This window comes from Phalacrocorax carbo, chromosome 18 (genome assembly GCF_963921805.1).
Source record: "Phalacrocorax carbo chromosome 18, bPhaCar2.1, whole genome shotgun sequence".
NCBI lineage: Eukaryota > Metazoa > Chordata > Aves > Suliformes > Phalacrocoracidae > Phalacrocorax > Phalacrocorax carbo.
Window position 1 is genome coordinate 1280788 of NC_087530.1, and position 13806 is coordinate 1294593.

General features: G+C 41.9%; 1 protein-coding gene across 9 annotated transcripts in view; it reads right to left on the bottom strand.

Moving 5' to 3' along the window:
• SCAI (suppressor of cancer cell invasion) overlaps positions 1–13806 on the bottom strand; it is a 44435-nt gene that overhangs the window by 14756 nt on the left and 15873 nt on the right. For 7 of the 9 annotated variants that reach the window (XM_064468528.1, XM_064468527.1, XM_064468526.1 and 4 more), the window contains 7 exons: positions 13288–13419; positions 5564–5659; positions 4868–4954; positions 4194–4292; positions 2795–2891; positions 1274–1372; positions 71–223 (listed from right to left, as the gene is read on the bottom strand). In XM_064468528.1, coding sequence (XP_064324598.1) covers positions 71–223; positions 1274–1372; positions 2795–2891; positions 4194–4292; positions 4868–4954; positions 5564–5659; positions 13288–13394 — 738 coding nt within the window. In that variant the 5' untranslated portion in view covers positions 13395–13419. The remainder of the gene's footprint in view (positions 1–70; positions 224–1273; positions 1373–2794; positions 2892–4193; positions 4293–4867; positions 4955–5563; positions 5660–13287; positions 13420–13806) is intronic. The other 2 variants (XM_064468529.1, XM_064468530.1) reach the window with 2 other exon arrangements.

Sequence of the window (13806 nt, forward strand, 5' to 3'; positions counted from 1 at the left end):
AAGGGATGTCAAAGGGGGAAGGACCCTGCACTCCAAAGATACAAACCCAAGCCCCCGGAATTTCTTTTACCTGGTTGTTGCAGTTTCCAATAATCAGCGCATCTGCAAGAGCAAGCTGTCCCACTATCATTCCCTGCTCCAGCAACGGAGCTCCCGTTTCAGAAAGCCTGTTAGAGGTGATTACAATGGTGTTGTCATCATTTAGAACCATTACTGGGTCTGCCTAAAAAAGCAACCAGAATAAATCAGGAATTCAAGAAAACATACAGATCTGTAGTCAGAGAGAAGTCCAAAGGTTTTCTCACTCTACAGTGAACATTTCATAACTGAGGCAGATTTTTAAAATTAATTTGCCATACATATATTTGTATATTTGTTTGCAGGCTGCAGCATAATATCTCACCCCCTGGAAAAGCAACAGCTCTTAGGGACTGCAGGCAAATACGTGGTACAAGTACGGGAACAGAAAACCATACTTCCTCAAATGACATGAACTCTGCTTCAGCTTCTCTATACCTGAGGAACCCAACGTCATCAACAACCTTACAAATTCACACAGGATAAACTAAACATTCCTACAATACAGAAGAATCCTGCACTATTTTAATTCACCTTCCTTTCCCAGACGTAAATAGCAACAGAGATGAGTGAATGATAATGCTGCCATCCACTCTGGCAGTATTTAAATAAATACCCGTTCAAAAGGAAGAAGGTAGAGCACTGTCTCATTTGACAGAATAAACAAACTTATTTTCCTTTTAACAAACTTTAGACGTTGATCACATTACAACTACGCTAAAAGCCGATCAGTTAACTGCCACGATTACACCGTATTTTCCATCCTACACTGCTTACACATTGCCAGGGTAATAGATCAGTCCTTCAAAGTACACTTTGAAACACAATCAAAACATCAGCAAATTGGATTGGTTTCCACAATAACAGAACTAGAGCTGGCAGTCTCTCCAAAATATTGACCATGGTAACTGCTGTGCTTTCAATTCCACCATTTTCTGAACACCAAGAGCAAAGCCGATAAGGTGACCAAGCGTATCTCAGCTTCATGCTTCTGTCTTCAGTGCATTACATGACCAGGTCTGAGTCTTCAGACACTTTACTGGCTGTCACTGCTACGCTACTGTGAACACATTTCAATGATTAGATTGGAGAGGAATACTGTCCCTGCACGTGGCACACCTGCTAACCACAGAGAGGAACACCTCAGCGAACAAGTCAGAAAAGTGAACAAGTTGAAAGGGAATGGTATTCTCACCTCAATAAATGCTGCCACCTCCTGAAGAACCAGGTTCCACTCCACCTGATCTTCAGTATTAAAACGATGAGTGTAGTCTTCAATTTCATCTGACAGCTCCTGATGTAAAAAGTTTAGACAGACACAGTCATTTCTTAAACTGAGAGATTAACAGGCGGTCAGTAGCTTTACAATTTGCAGTTAGCTGTGCCGGCCTTTAAGAATAATAATAATAAAAAAAATAACTTGAGAACATATGCAGCACACTTATGACTACCACACCAGCCAAAACGCGCTCTTTCAGGAGACAGAATGCCAGTGTTACACTGAGTTTTGGCAATGCAAAGTGTCTTTTAAGTAGGTCCAAATGCAAAGAAGATCTGGAGTTAAGTATAACTATCCCACTCACATACAGCTATGTTGCTGGTTATTACCATAAGCCATGGATACCAAAGACTCAAATTTCAGCTTACAAGTAACTTTAAATACATAGAGAAAGTGAATGATATGGGGCTTTTTTAGCTGCTACTAAGCTAGGCTAGCAGTTCAAGAAAGCTCAGACACAAAGACAGTAATGCAACCTACACAAAACTGTCAATACCAGAAGCTGCTTGCAGCAAGGTTGTTAGAGGGGTTTGGGAAGCATATGCTGTCAGGAGAAGCATGTTGTTTGTTTGTTGTAGTTAAAGGGTACCTCCCTAACCAGGCTGCAGCTATTGGAAGCTTTTTTACTTGGTGTTCAAACAATGATATCAAATCATTTGAGCTTCAAGTGTCATTATGAAATGTCTGATTCACAGAAGATACTCACTACGCTGGATGTCAGATATACCGGAAAAGCAACGATCAACATCGGCCTGTACTCTATTTGTTGTCCCTAAAGACTTGTGTTTATGGGCTTTCAGTGCTTTACTCCCACAGCAGAGGCATATGCAGATCCAGCCTCTCCAATTTCATAGTAATAGCTACATCATTTAGCAAGGTTTAATTTTGATGGGTCTCTGGAAGGTGCAAAATGTATTCAGGATGTGTTCTAGACATGGAACAGAGGAATAGCAGTTTACAAGGGAGGAGAAATAAGCTCAACATCAAGGTAGGAGACACTGGCTTTCCAAGCAACAGTGTGTCACAAAGAATTGCTGGGGGAGATTCCTCCAATGTCTTAAATCTACTACAAGAATGAAGATGTACTCAGAGTTATCAGATGATCCCCACACTTTCAGATGAATAGCATGCATCTTGCAGTTTATTCCTAACTAACTACATAAATTTGTAAAGTTTTTCTCTAGCCAAATGTTCACATCTTACTGAATCTTTCCTTAGATCTAGCCATGTTATTCCTTCCTTCTGTGGCATCCAACGGCATAATCAATTAAATGGGAGGGAAGAAAAACTCTGCTGCTGCAGCAGCTAACATGATCGATCTAATGAGTGATATTTCAACTGAAATACACTACATTATGGATTCCTTAATGAGGAGAAAAGCACCAAATAACCAGCAACCTCCCACCCCTTAGCACTTTTATCCTCCTTTTAACATACCTTTACAAGGTCCTTTACAACATCCATTTTGTTGAGCAAGAGACAAACCACTATAAACCTTGCATAGTAACGCAGCTTCTTAACCACTAATTCAGGCCTAAAACAACAAAAACACCACAGCCAAATTTGAGATTAAAATAGAACATAGGCAGGCAACAGGGGTATGGGAGAAGAGGAGTTTAAGACTAGAGCAAGGCTGAACACTCTGCAGATTAGGAGTTCTAACTGAATTCATGTGGATATCAATAGCTGCCTGGCTGCTTAGAGGTTTATTTAAATCTGAGTACAGGGACGTAAAATACACATCAAGAACGCCACAGCCTCCCCCTTCCTCACAGTCTCCTTACATGAGAACAGGCACAGGAGTCAGATATAATAGCTAGCTCTTCAAGCCTTTTGACCAGTTTGCCCCCAGTGGGGGCAATATCTGACCCCACTGCATCAGACGTTAGTCACAGCTGGCTCAGAGTTCACCCACCTGGGACAACCTGAGATCTGTAAGTCAGCATAGGCCATAATTACTCATCCATTTCTAAAATCTTCTGACAGCATCTAGAAACATGCTTGGTCAATCCTACCTTCTCTGAAACAGTTCAAGCACTAAGACTGAAATTGAGAGATTTTTAAGGAAGATGATAGGATCAACAGGTATCAGAAAAGAGCAGGGAAACTTTCGTCTTTTTATGGCACACAGGTGTGTTTAGACACATTAGCAAGACTAGAGATGTCCAGAGATCCTTGAATGCTTGGCAGGAAGCTCCTTATCTTGATGATGACTTCAGATCATTTCTTCTTTACTTTGATGAGGGAACCCAGGCTTACTGGCTAGAATGTAAGATCAGGATCCAGAACTGAGCTCTCTACCTATTCTTATTTATATCTATGTTCTTGGCAGGCAGCACATTTTCTGCACTGCCACAACACAGCCTGCTTTGAGTGTACCTTTCTCAGTATAGTGTCTTAAAAGGAAGACGTTATGCCTCCTGAAGTTCTTGGACCCTCTCCCAGTCAGTTACAGAGGGCTGTTGTACTGCAGTACTAACTGATGCTCCCCTGGAAAGTCTGATTAGAATCAAACAGCTTCCTCTCCCTCAGCCCAACTGACCTATCTTCCCATCACAGCACACCTGGTTCCAGAGCTGATACTGCTCAGGACTCAAAATGACAAAACTCTGGGGCTAATAGCTTTCTAGCCAGGACCAGATAATAGAATATTGCTCCAGACATACAGCAGAGTTCTTATTTATACTGAGGTTTTTAATCACAGCAGGATGATTAAAAGAAACTTCCTCCAACAACAATGATTTTATCCCAGTTATGCTCCTACAGTTCATAGTTATTTGCTGCTTTCATACACCATTCCAGTCTTGAAAAAATGAGGGCATTCTTTCAGACATACCTGTCTTCTTTGTTGACTTGGGAGTAGTATGACCTCTGCCTAATTGCTGAATAGAAGGAGAAAGCTTCATTGAGATAGCTGGTTTCTGAAGTGCGCAAGCTGCGGAGGAAGAACCAGATTAGCTCACCGCTTCAGATGGAAATCCATGCCAAACCCTCCCTTCCTGCCCCCTCAACCATCTTGTGCATCAATGGCAAAACTCCCTCCTCAAGTAACATTGTATGAAAGCCAGACTCTCATCCTTTGTGCCTGCTGAGAAGACAGATTTCAGAGCTTGGATTCCATTTTGGATAACAATCAAATCTGCCCATCTTGTGCCCATATGTACAGGTGACAGGTTAATTGAAAAGTTTAAAGGAACGTTAAGCTCCCAAACTTGTTAATCACACTTCTGCACAAGAGTCAAATGCAGCACACATGGAAGGCTTAGAGATGCTTTTGAGGTAGGAGGCAAGTCCTCCGGCGGTATCAACGTGACTAGCAGCGTGGTATCAGGCTGATGGGTGCCTTTTTCTGCAGCACCCACATGCAGTCCCAAGGGCCTTGTCATTCAGAAACAGGCATCATGACTCAACTGATACATTCATTTCTCCTGACTGAGTATCCAGATGTTTGGCATGGAGCTGCCGCTAACACTGCATTCCCCTTCCGAATCCTTTTCTGTGCTTACTTACTAATAATGGTAATAGAGCTGCCCAATCTTGGAAGCAATTTCCCCAATTTGCCACCGCTTCAACCCATACCGATTGTCCAATACTTGTCTATTTCGCAAGAGAGAAAAGAAAGATTAAAAGGCATTCCAGAATTTCTCAGAACATCACACCAGACAAGACAAAGAGCCGCTGTAGGGCCAAATTCAGCTTTCATTACTGGTGTGGCATTCCCAGTAGCAGTCCCTCACAGAGCCAACAGCACTGCATTCACACACCAGAACAAGGACCATTTATCTTGCTTAAACTTGCGAGAGCTAGACATAAGCATGTTGCACAAAATACACACAACAAAAGGTCACAACTTCCCAGAACACTCAGACTATGCAGCCGACGTAAGGTGTGACAGATCAGAGCCCACGCTGCAGCAAGATGCTTCACACCATTCCAGATGGGTTCTGCATTGCAGAAGCCATCATCCCAGCTTCTCCTTGGTAATACATTAAAGCAACAAGCATTCAAGTAGAGCAAAAGATTTTGTTGAAAAAGTCACACTGAAAACGCTGCAATATTTTAATTCACTACAGGAAGTGACTATTCCCTCCCTTCATGCTTGAATAACACAGTGAAATCTCAATCTCAACTGGGGCCCCTAGGCATACCAGAGATGAAAGTTGCACTTAAATGCACAGAACACGTCTGCCTACAACATTCCCTTACCGATGTTGCTGTTGAAACTTCCAGAGTTTGGTGTAAACGTCAAATGTTCGCCCAAAATAGGATTGCCACTGCTTTTGCCCATACTGAGGTAAATCCCTGCAACAGACAAGTGACAAATGCAGAGTTAGGGAGTAGCTTCCAGTCAGCCCAGCGTGACAGCAGCATATTTGTGTCAATGGCAGAATAGCTTTGGTCAGAACTGGCTTGAAATGCTTTATAACTCTGCCTGCACCCGGAACTACAAGAACCATCGTTCCTGTAGTTTGTCAAAACCTGTCATTACTGGAATCTGCAGAGAAGCCCTGTTTAGCTTGTAGGAAGCACATATATGAAGATCTGACCATAGTATTCCCAAAAAACGTGCCACAAGCCAGAGAGCATGTTCATTTAACACATATACAAGAAAGACTGCCTAGGCATATAGATGAGAAAGCAGCATGTATTGGGAGAAGGAAGAAATTCCTCAGCGCTGCCTCCTAGTTACTGCTTCCTACTTTCCGACAAATTCTCTAGTCACTTTTCAAATGCAAAAGGATTGAAGTTACCGGTGTTAATAAAAGTCCCGTGCATTTTGCAAATTTCTGAGTGGTTGCCTACATTTAGTCACTGTTCGGGGACACAGAGAGCCAATGTCTCAAACTGCCTCAGCTCTGCCGGGTCCATACAAAAAGTACACCACTATAACATCATACTGAAGGTGTGCAGCTTAACCATAACTTTTCCTACTAAGACAGTAACTTGTCCTTCAAATGCAGGAACTGTATTTCAATCACTTATTCAAAGAATGGCAGAATTATTCTAGTTACTCTAGTGTCTATTGCCAGACAATATCCAGTCCTTAATATCCTACCTGAGAGCGCTTGTCCAGCTACAAGTCAGGCTGACAAATGGTCCCCCTGCACAGCAGGCCCTTTACAAAAGCCTGACTCTCCCTCCCCAAAAGATTCAACAAGGTGAGTTCTGTCCAACAGCATCCATCAGTTATACAGGTGAACACTCTCTTTTAAGTTAGTTATGAAACATATGGTATATTTACAGTGTATTTTTATGGTATTTATTACGAACATGTGGCACTCTGTACACACGAGCCTGTTCTCTCCAGATGTGCCTGGGATTCTGGAATGGCCACTCCAACACAGAGAAGAGCAGCAGATGGAAGCAGGGCTCTCCATGAGCGAGTTAACATGGGTCAAGTGATCGGATATGCGCAAAAACATTGATATTTATGGACAAATACAGCCTGAAGGGCAAAAAGGAATCCATGCTCTCTAACCCCTGTAAACATGCCTTTATCAAGGTTCTTCAGTATTACCAGGTTCTCAACAGCATCCTAAGAACAAGCCTACAAATGGTCACCCCAAACAGGAAATGACCTTGTTCCTACATGCATTTTTCAACAGGTGATTGAAAACATCTTAACATCTTGCTAAAAGAGAAGTCATTTTATAGTTATATGCACAGAAAGCTAAATTGGACCCTTAAAATATCATAGTGAAAAAAAAAAAAAACCAACCCAAAAGCAAGCAGAATAATCTAATGGAAATTAGTTCATTTAGACTGGTAGTATTTCCTGCTGCTCATTAAGGAAATGATCTTTTTTCAAAAGGATGAGGCTGTTCACTGTGTTTCAGAAAGAGACCCTATAACATCACACATAAATCAGGTGTCCAAATGTCACCAGGTCAAGCAAGCATATGGATGCTCAGAGCCAATGTTCACTGGGTCATGTTACATCATCACCACAACATTTGTCACCCTCTAACTCTGAGTCAGTAGTACATCAGAACCTGAGACCTTCTGGATTTTTCATATCAGTCTCCAGCACTATAAGGTGGGTTAGTCAATCCACTTCAGTTCTGCTTTCATACCTCGACTTGATTACCATGCTGTGATATAATTCCCTCCACCCCCACCCCATAATTACAATATAGTCCTAAGAATTTTAGCTTTAAAGGTTGTGCGCTCAAACCTAACAGAAGGCCGTCACCTGAGAGTTACTTGAATCTTGGAACACATGCAACAGAGAAGACCAAAAAACCGCAGTCTCACTGAGCACATGTTGCCTACAAATCTATACCGAAGCTGATTCAAAGGGGGTGTACAACTCTACGTGGAAAGGAAACAGCTTTTTCAAGACAGCATTATCTTTCATTTGATTCAAGAATGATTTCTTCAGGGAATGCTCTCTTGAAGCACTGTGCTGGTTAATGCACCATCCAACACCTCAGCCTCAGCAGGCAGGCACAGCAAAGCAGCATATTCCACTTCCAAGCCTGGGAGGTCGAGACTGAGGGAAGCACCTTTTGGAAACTGTGCCATGTCTTCTGGAGGAGTAAGACAAGAAAAGCAGTACACTACGATTTCCAGAGCAGCGTACTGGCACATTTCTGCTAACTGTAATTGCTTTAACAGCACCCTAGGTAGAAAAGGAAATTAATATGCCTTTGCTCATCAGCCAACTGTACTTCCCACACAGCTTGAGGGGACCTAGCTTAGTTACTACATGTAAAATGAATCCGTTATCAGCTATGACTCTTACCAGCCTGGAAAACCATTCCAGTACTTGCTGCTGCTATTCTGTGAAGACGCCAAAGAATCTGGGCAGGATTTTACAAGGAAGGGGGGAAAAAATCCCCTCAAACTTTCAGTTGGCTGCTCCATATCTTGGAACATACTTTAGTGTAGCGAGGGGTAAACAGGAGTATACACACGTCCTTCAGGGCACAAACATCTTCATCCAAACACAGCTTTATACAAACACATGCAAATTTAAAGCATTTACTGCAGCAAATGATTCACCACTTTCTAGTGCTATAACAGATGTAAACTTTTTAGCTAAACAAAAGAAGTTAAGAAACTGTCCAAATATATGTGTAAGATACATTAAGGCTTTGCTATAGCCAGAGGTAGCATTAAATTTACTTAGCACATCACAAGTTTCAATGTTAAAAAAAAAAAATAAATTAAAAGTGAATACAAATACAAAACAACACTAAAATTGATAATTAAAAAAAAAAAAATCATCAAAGTTCCCTAGCACTAACTTAAAGAATGGCTGAATTAGCAAGTTGACTCAAAGAACCCTACCCGTAGTAAATTGGGCTTTCTAGGCCAAGTTGCTTAGGACATTTGAGCAAAGGTTTAACATGAGGAAGCAAGAAAGCACACCCTTCTCTCAAACACCAAGAAGTAGGTATGTGCACAAATTAAGACATAAGCAGGTAACTATTTGCTGACCACGCTTATGCACATATCCCTCATCAGTAAGCTAATATGCTCCTTACACCTCCCGTCATCCTCCCTTGCACACCCCTGTCACTCCCTCAGTGCTGTACCCTCCTCTGTATGGGCCTAAGCATTCATATAAAGCCTAGTTCAACTCGATGCACATTAGTTTTGAATATATGAAAATTAGTGGCATTTTGAAAAGCCTGTGCTAGCGCAGTGTACACGTGTTTGGCCGTTGCTGTCCACGGTCACTGCTGGGTGTCCACACGCATATTTCTCAAGCAGCATGCTTGCCTAATTGCAGCTGGCATAGCTGCACAATACCATGCGATTCCTCGGCTCCCCAGGGAACAGGAAAGATCTCCATGGAAACAGACAGTAGCACTTGTTCTTTTGATAGTATTCTGACATGGCTGTAATAAAACTTCATTTATGACAATACATTACCGTGGTTTCACCAGATTTTTGCAGACAAGAGCTGCCATTGCTGCTATCCATTTACTGTTTTGTGTTCTGAGCATCGTGCGTGTTGCTCTCATGTATCAAGAAATTTTGCCGTGAGAAAATGGATGCGTAAGCAAAAGAGAACATTTAGTGCAGCTTTTTTTTTTTCTTTAATCAGATCAGAGGATCTGCATTATTTGGTGAGAAATAGCCCAAAAGAATACTAAAGACTCGGTTGATTGCAGAGTGGATTATCAATACAGCTCCTCCCACTGAAGGAGACAGAGGGAATATATGATCCCTGATGGTTGATGGTTGGACTTCATGATCCTAGAGGTCTTTTCCAACCTTAATGATTCTATGATCCAGAAGCAATTACACACCCAACCTGAGATCAAAAGACCTATGTTACAGTAAGATATTTTGCTACTTCCAGATCTACAGAAGGATACTAGAGCAATATGGAGAGAAAAAGGCAACAGCCTCATCTTCCTGCGGCGTGCCTGGCTGTGGATGCTGGGTACAGGACAGGCGGTGGTAGGGGTACTCGCTCATGCTGTTACTGATCACCATCTGCTTTACACGAGGGAGGAAGTGGCAGCAAGAAGCAACCCACACGCAGAGGAGGGAATGGGGACGCTTTGATTTAGGACAGTTTTATCCAGACAAGGAAGACAGTTACACACTTCATTACAATAGCCTCTAACAACTGGAGACTGTTTCCAATTTCTTGGCTTTTAAAATATTCCAAACTGGATATGAAGACAAACTCAAAAAGGATGGGTTTCTCAACAGTGGGCCCAGAAGACTGGTTCCCTTGCCACACTAGAGTGGCCGGTGCATAAATTCCATTGACAGTCCAGAATTTTATCCAATTCTTGCTGTATAGTCTCAGCAAAGTCCAGCACTACTTAGGTAGTCATAATTCATTTTCTGCCAGTAGTTCATTTCAGCCATGCTGTTGGCAGAAGCCAGATAATACTGGCTGAAAACCAATTAAAGGTGCTGAGGTTTGTTTGGCCAGCACCACATGGAAGTTGTCACACAGGGACAGCATGAAGATGTTGAGAAAGTCCTAGGGACTCAGCAGTACACTTCAAAATGGAAAGTTACAATAACTGTAAGTTTAACATTCGGAGCTTTAAATACATTCACAGTTTTGACAGGTGATAAAAAAGACAATTTCCTTTTTATGTTCATAGGCTTGTAGTAATTACAGGCTCCTATTCCCAGAACCTAGGCAGCAGCGGGTAACGGCATTGTGGCGTAGCTTCCCTATTGCCTCTAATGACCCACAAAGACAGCAAGCACACCAGTAGCACGCACAGTAACTTGCCTCACTGATGGCATCGGTGTGAGAAGCCAGTCCTTTCCCAGTACCAGACAGGGTACAGCCTGCAGCACTACCTGAAGCTAACAGGGTCCTGTTGATTCTACATCAGCAGCAGCGGCAGTGTGGAACAGAACTAAGAGGTTCAGCTTGCATCTTACTAGAAGTCTACAAAATAAATGGTTAAACACTATCACCTCTTTCCATGAAAGGACAGCAGTTTTGATTCTTGCAGCCTGCACAATGAGCCGTAAGACCTTATAATCTGGGCTAGTAAGATACATGTAGAAAGTTTCTCCAAGTTTCAAGCTTCTCTGTGATACTGAACATGTTTAAGCACTTTTTAACGTTAAAAAGAAAATAATAATGGCTGACAGTACACCATGAAAAACTGCTTCCTAACGTGCTCCTTCTTTCCAGCCTTTTCTTGGAAAAAGGCAAGTGGGAGTGGGGAAAGGAGAGAAGAGAGCGATTGGAACATACTTCATTAACAGGGGTTTATAACTTATAGCTCAGGGTGTTCAGAAAGTGGGTGCAGCCATTAGAAAGACAGCCTCCCCTCTAAGTTACTCTAGCAGGCGTAGCCACAAAAAGATGGTATCGGGGGTAGTGTGAGCATGAAGTATACTTTGGAGCAGCAACCTTGGCAGACCATCATATGTTTTCCTCAAATGCTGTATTTGGCATCTGTATTGGGAAGAGAGGAAGGAAATGCTACTGAAACAAAGACGTGGCAGGCTGAGCCCTTGCATTTTTGGCAGCAGCAACAGCTAAGCAGCTGCCAACACAGCTATAGGCTCAGTTCCCTGTAGCTGAAGTGCCCAGAGGAGGTTTGCGGAAGGAAATCATTGCTCTCCTCTCCCTCCCCCATCACTTCTTTTCCATGAAAGATGTAGGGACAAGAGAATGGCATAAAACACAGCAAAGGCCATCATCCTCATCAAACAGAAGGCAGCAGGCAGGCACGCATGCATCAAACGCATTTGTTCTGCTAGATGGAAAAGCAAGCAACTGGACTAAGAATTAGGATACTTGCCAAGTTATTTCCAGGTGAACTACCCAGAAGAGAACAAGCACTAACAGAGGAGATATCTGAAAATTATAATGCTGCTTTATCCAGCCATTATGCCTACAGGAATCACAGGCCTTATAAGTGAAATGGCGGTCAAGTTCAGTGCAAGAAGCAACTACATTTACTGCATCAAGTTTCAGTAAGGACAGAGGCAGGTTCCTGTTCCGGTACTTCTTATTTTCACACAGCAGAGGTGACTGCTGAGGCCCATCTCTTTATTTTTATTGCCCAAATTCCATCCAAAGGTATTTTCTATTTTCTTTTCATGTAGCTGGATAAGAAGGTTTCTCTTTGGCAAAGTACCATGGATACACATGGAAACTACATATCTCATCTCGAAATCTGATATAAGTACTAACTTTCTCCATGCCCAAAGCAAAAGACAGGATGGCTGTAGGTGCTCTGCCACCATTGTGATCTGAACTTGAGCATCACACATCCAGACATGAACTGTATTAATTGTGACTCAGGCCAAAACTTCAAGCAAGCTGATTCAGAAAGCCGATGTAATGGCATTTATGGCCCTGGAAATCCTGTCCTCAAGATCTCGGTCCTTTTGCTTTAGATCCTGTTTCATGGGGTGCCGAATGCAATCACCAAGAACTCCTTTTCTCTACTGCCCATTTACCATTCAGATTTTGGAGCACAAACTGTTTGTTTTGGATTTGGTAATCAACTTCTAAAGCACATGAAAGGATTATCAATAGCAGGGGGAGTGGGGGGAAGCAATTAAAAACATCTTTGCTAACCATCTGTGTTTGAATAACAGCAAGCTATATGGGCCCAAACATACAGTATTACTCAGACCAGTAAGACATTGAACTGCCAACAAGATATGAGCTAAAAACCATGTTGCTTAAGAGACTCTACAGCAAAGCTTAGAAATGAAACAGCTCTTGAATACATAATCTTTAACTCGGCATATTCTGACATACGCAGGATGCCTCTATCACTGTCCAAATGTGAACTATTTTCCTTGAACTCCCCTTACTCTCATTCCCCTTCTTACTGGTGCTGATAAAACAGCTAGACTTTCTAGATGCCATTGCAGAGGTTTTGTAGATAAATGCAGACTTTACCTTTCTCCACAGTTCAGATTAAGCATTTGTTTCACCAGACACATTCAGGCTATAATTTGGGTGCTTCTCTTTATCACTTCCTAAATTTCTTCCCAAAAAACATTCCCCCCATGCCTTTCCACCCACCTAGGCCAATCCTTCTCATCCCTTTTTTTTTTTTTTTTTTGGTGCAGAGGCTGTGGGGTTTTGGACTTGCATGCAGTTGTCTGTATACAGCCACAACTCGCCCTTAATTGTGTACTTCATACATAACATTTCAGTTCAAATTCTATCAATTTCACAGCATTTCCAACTTCTAGTTTACTGTTAACTGACATGATCGAGAAGCTTGGCTCACCTTTCTCACAGTTTCTTCCCTACTGTCTCAGAAGCAATGTATGAACCCCTACTCCTACAGGCATTATTACATGGTCCAAAACCACCCATACATAGGTGCATATTGTTCTCTCCTAAACAAACTTACTGGGGTTGAGTTCAAAACGTTCACTGTACAACTGACTTGAGCATCACTCACATACTAAAGCCTATGTTCCAATACTTTCTGAAGGAATACTGTCAAAAATGCACTAACCTTAAGCCATTGAATAGCTGTTTAGATTTATCCAATAAGTAGCAAAAGTCTGTCACTGTTTTCCTCTCTGCTTGAGGAATATCATCTTCAGCTCCTCCTGATGACATGATTTCTTTTAGGGCAAACTCAGTCCTATGAAGAAGAAAATAGCCATATTACTCAAAAAATTGAGCTTTACTATGAACTCATCCAGATCAGATGCATGTACAGATCCATGGGGATGGTAACAAAGAGCATGCAACTCTCCACAGGTTACTCTTCTCAAGGCTTATTAAAAATAACAACTGAGAATCAAAGCGTAGGACTAATTGTTGCACAATGCACTAGTTAACAGCAAAATTAAAAATAAAAGTGGTACAAGAATCATAAAATAACTTGGAGGACTGTATTCACAAACACAAAACTGCCAACAAAAGAACTGTAACACAAACAGTACTTGGGTTTCATACTTGGACAAAGAAATCCTCTCTAAATTTGCCACTCTGCAGAGGTGTTTATCCTGCAGCTGTATTTAGAGAG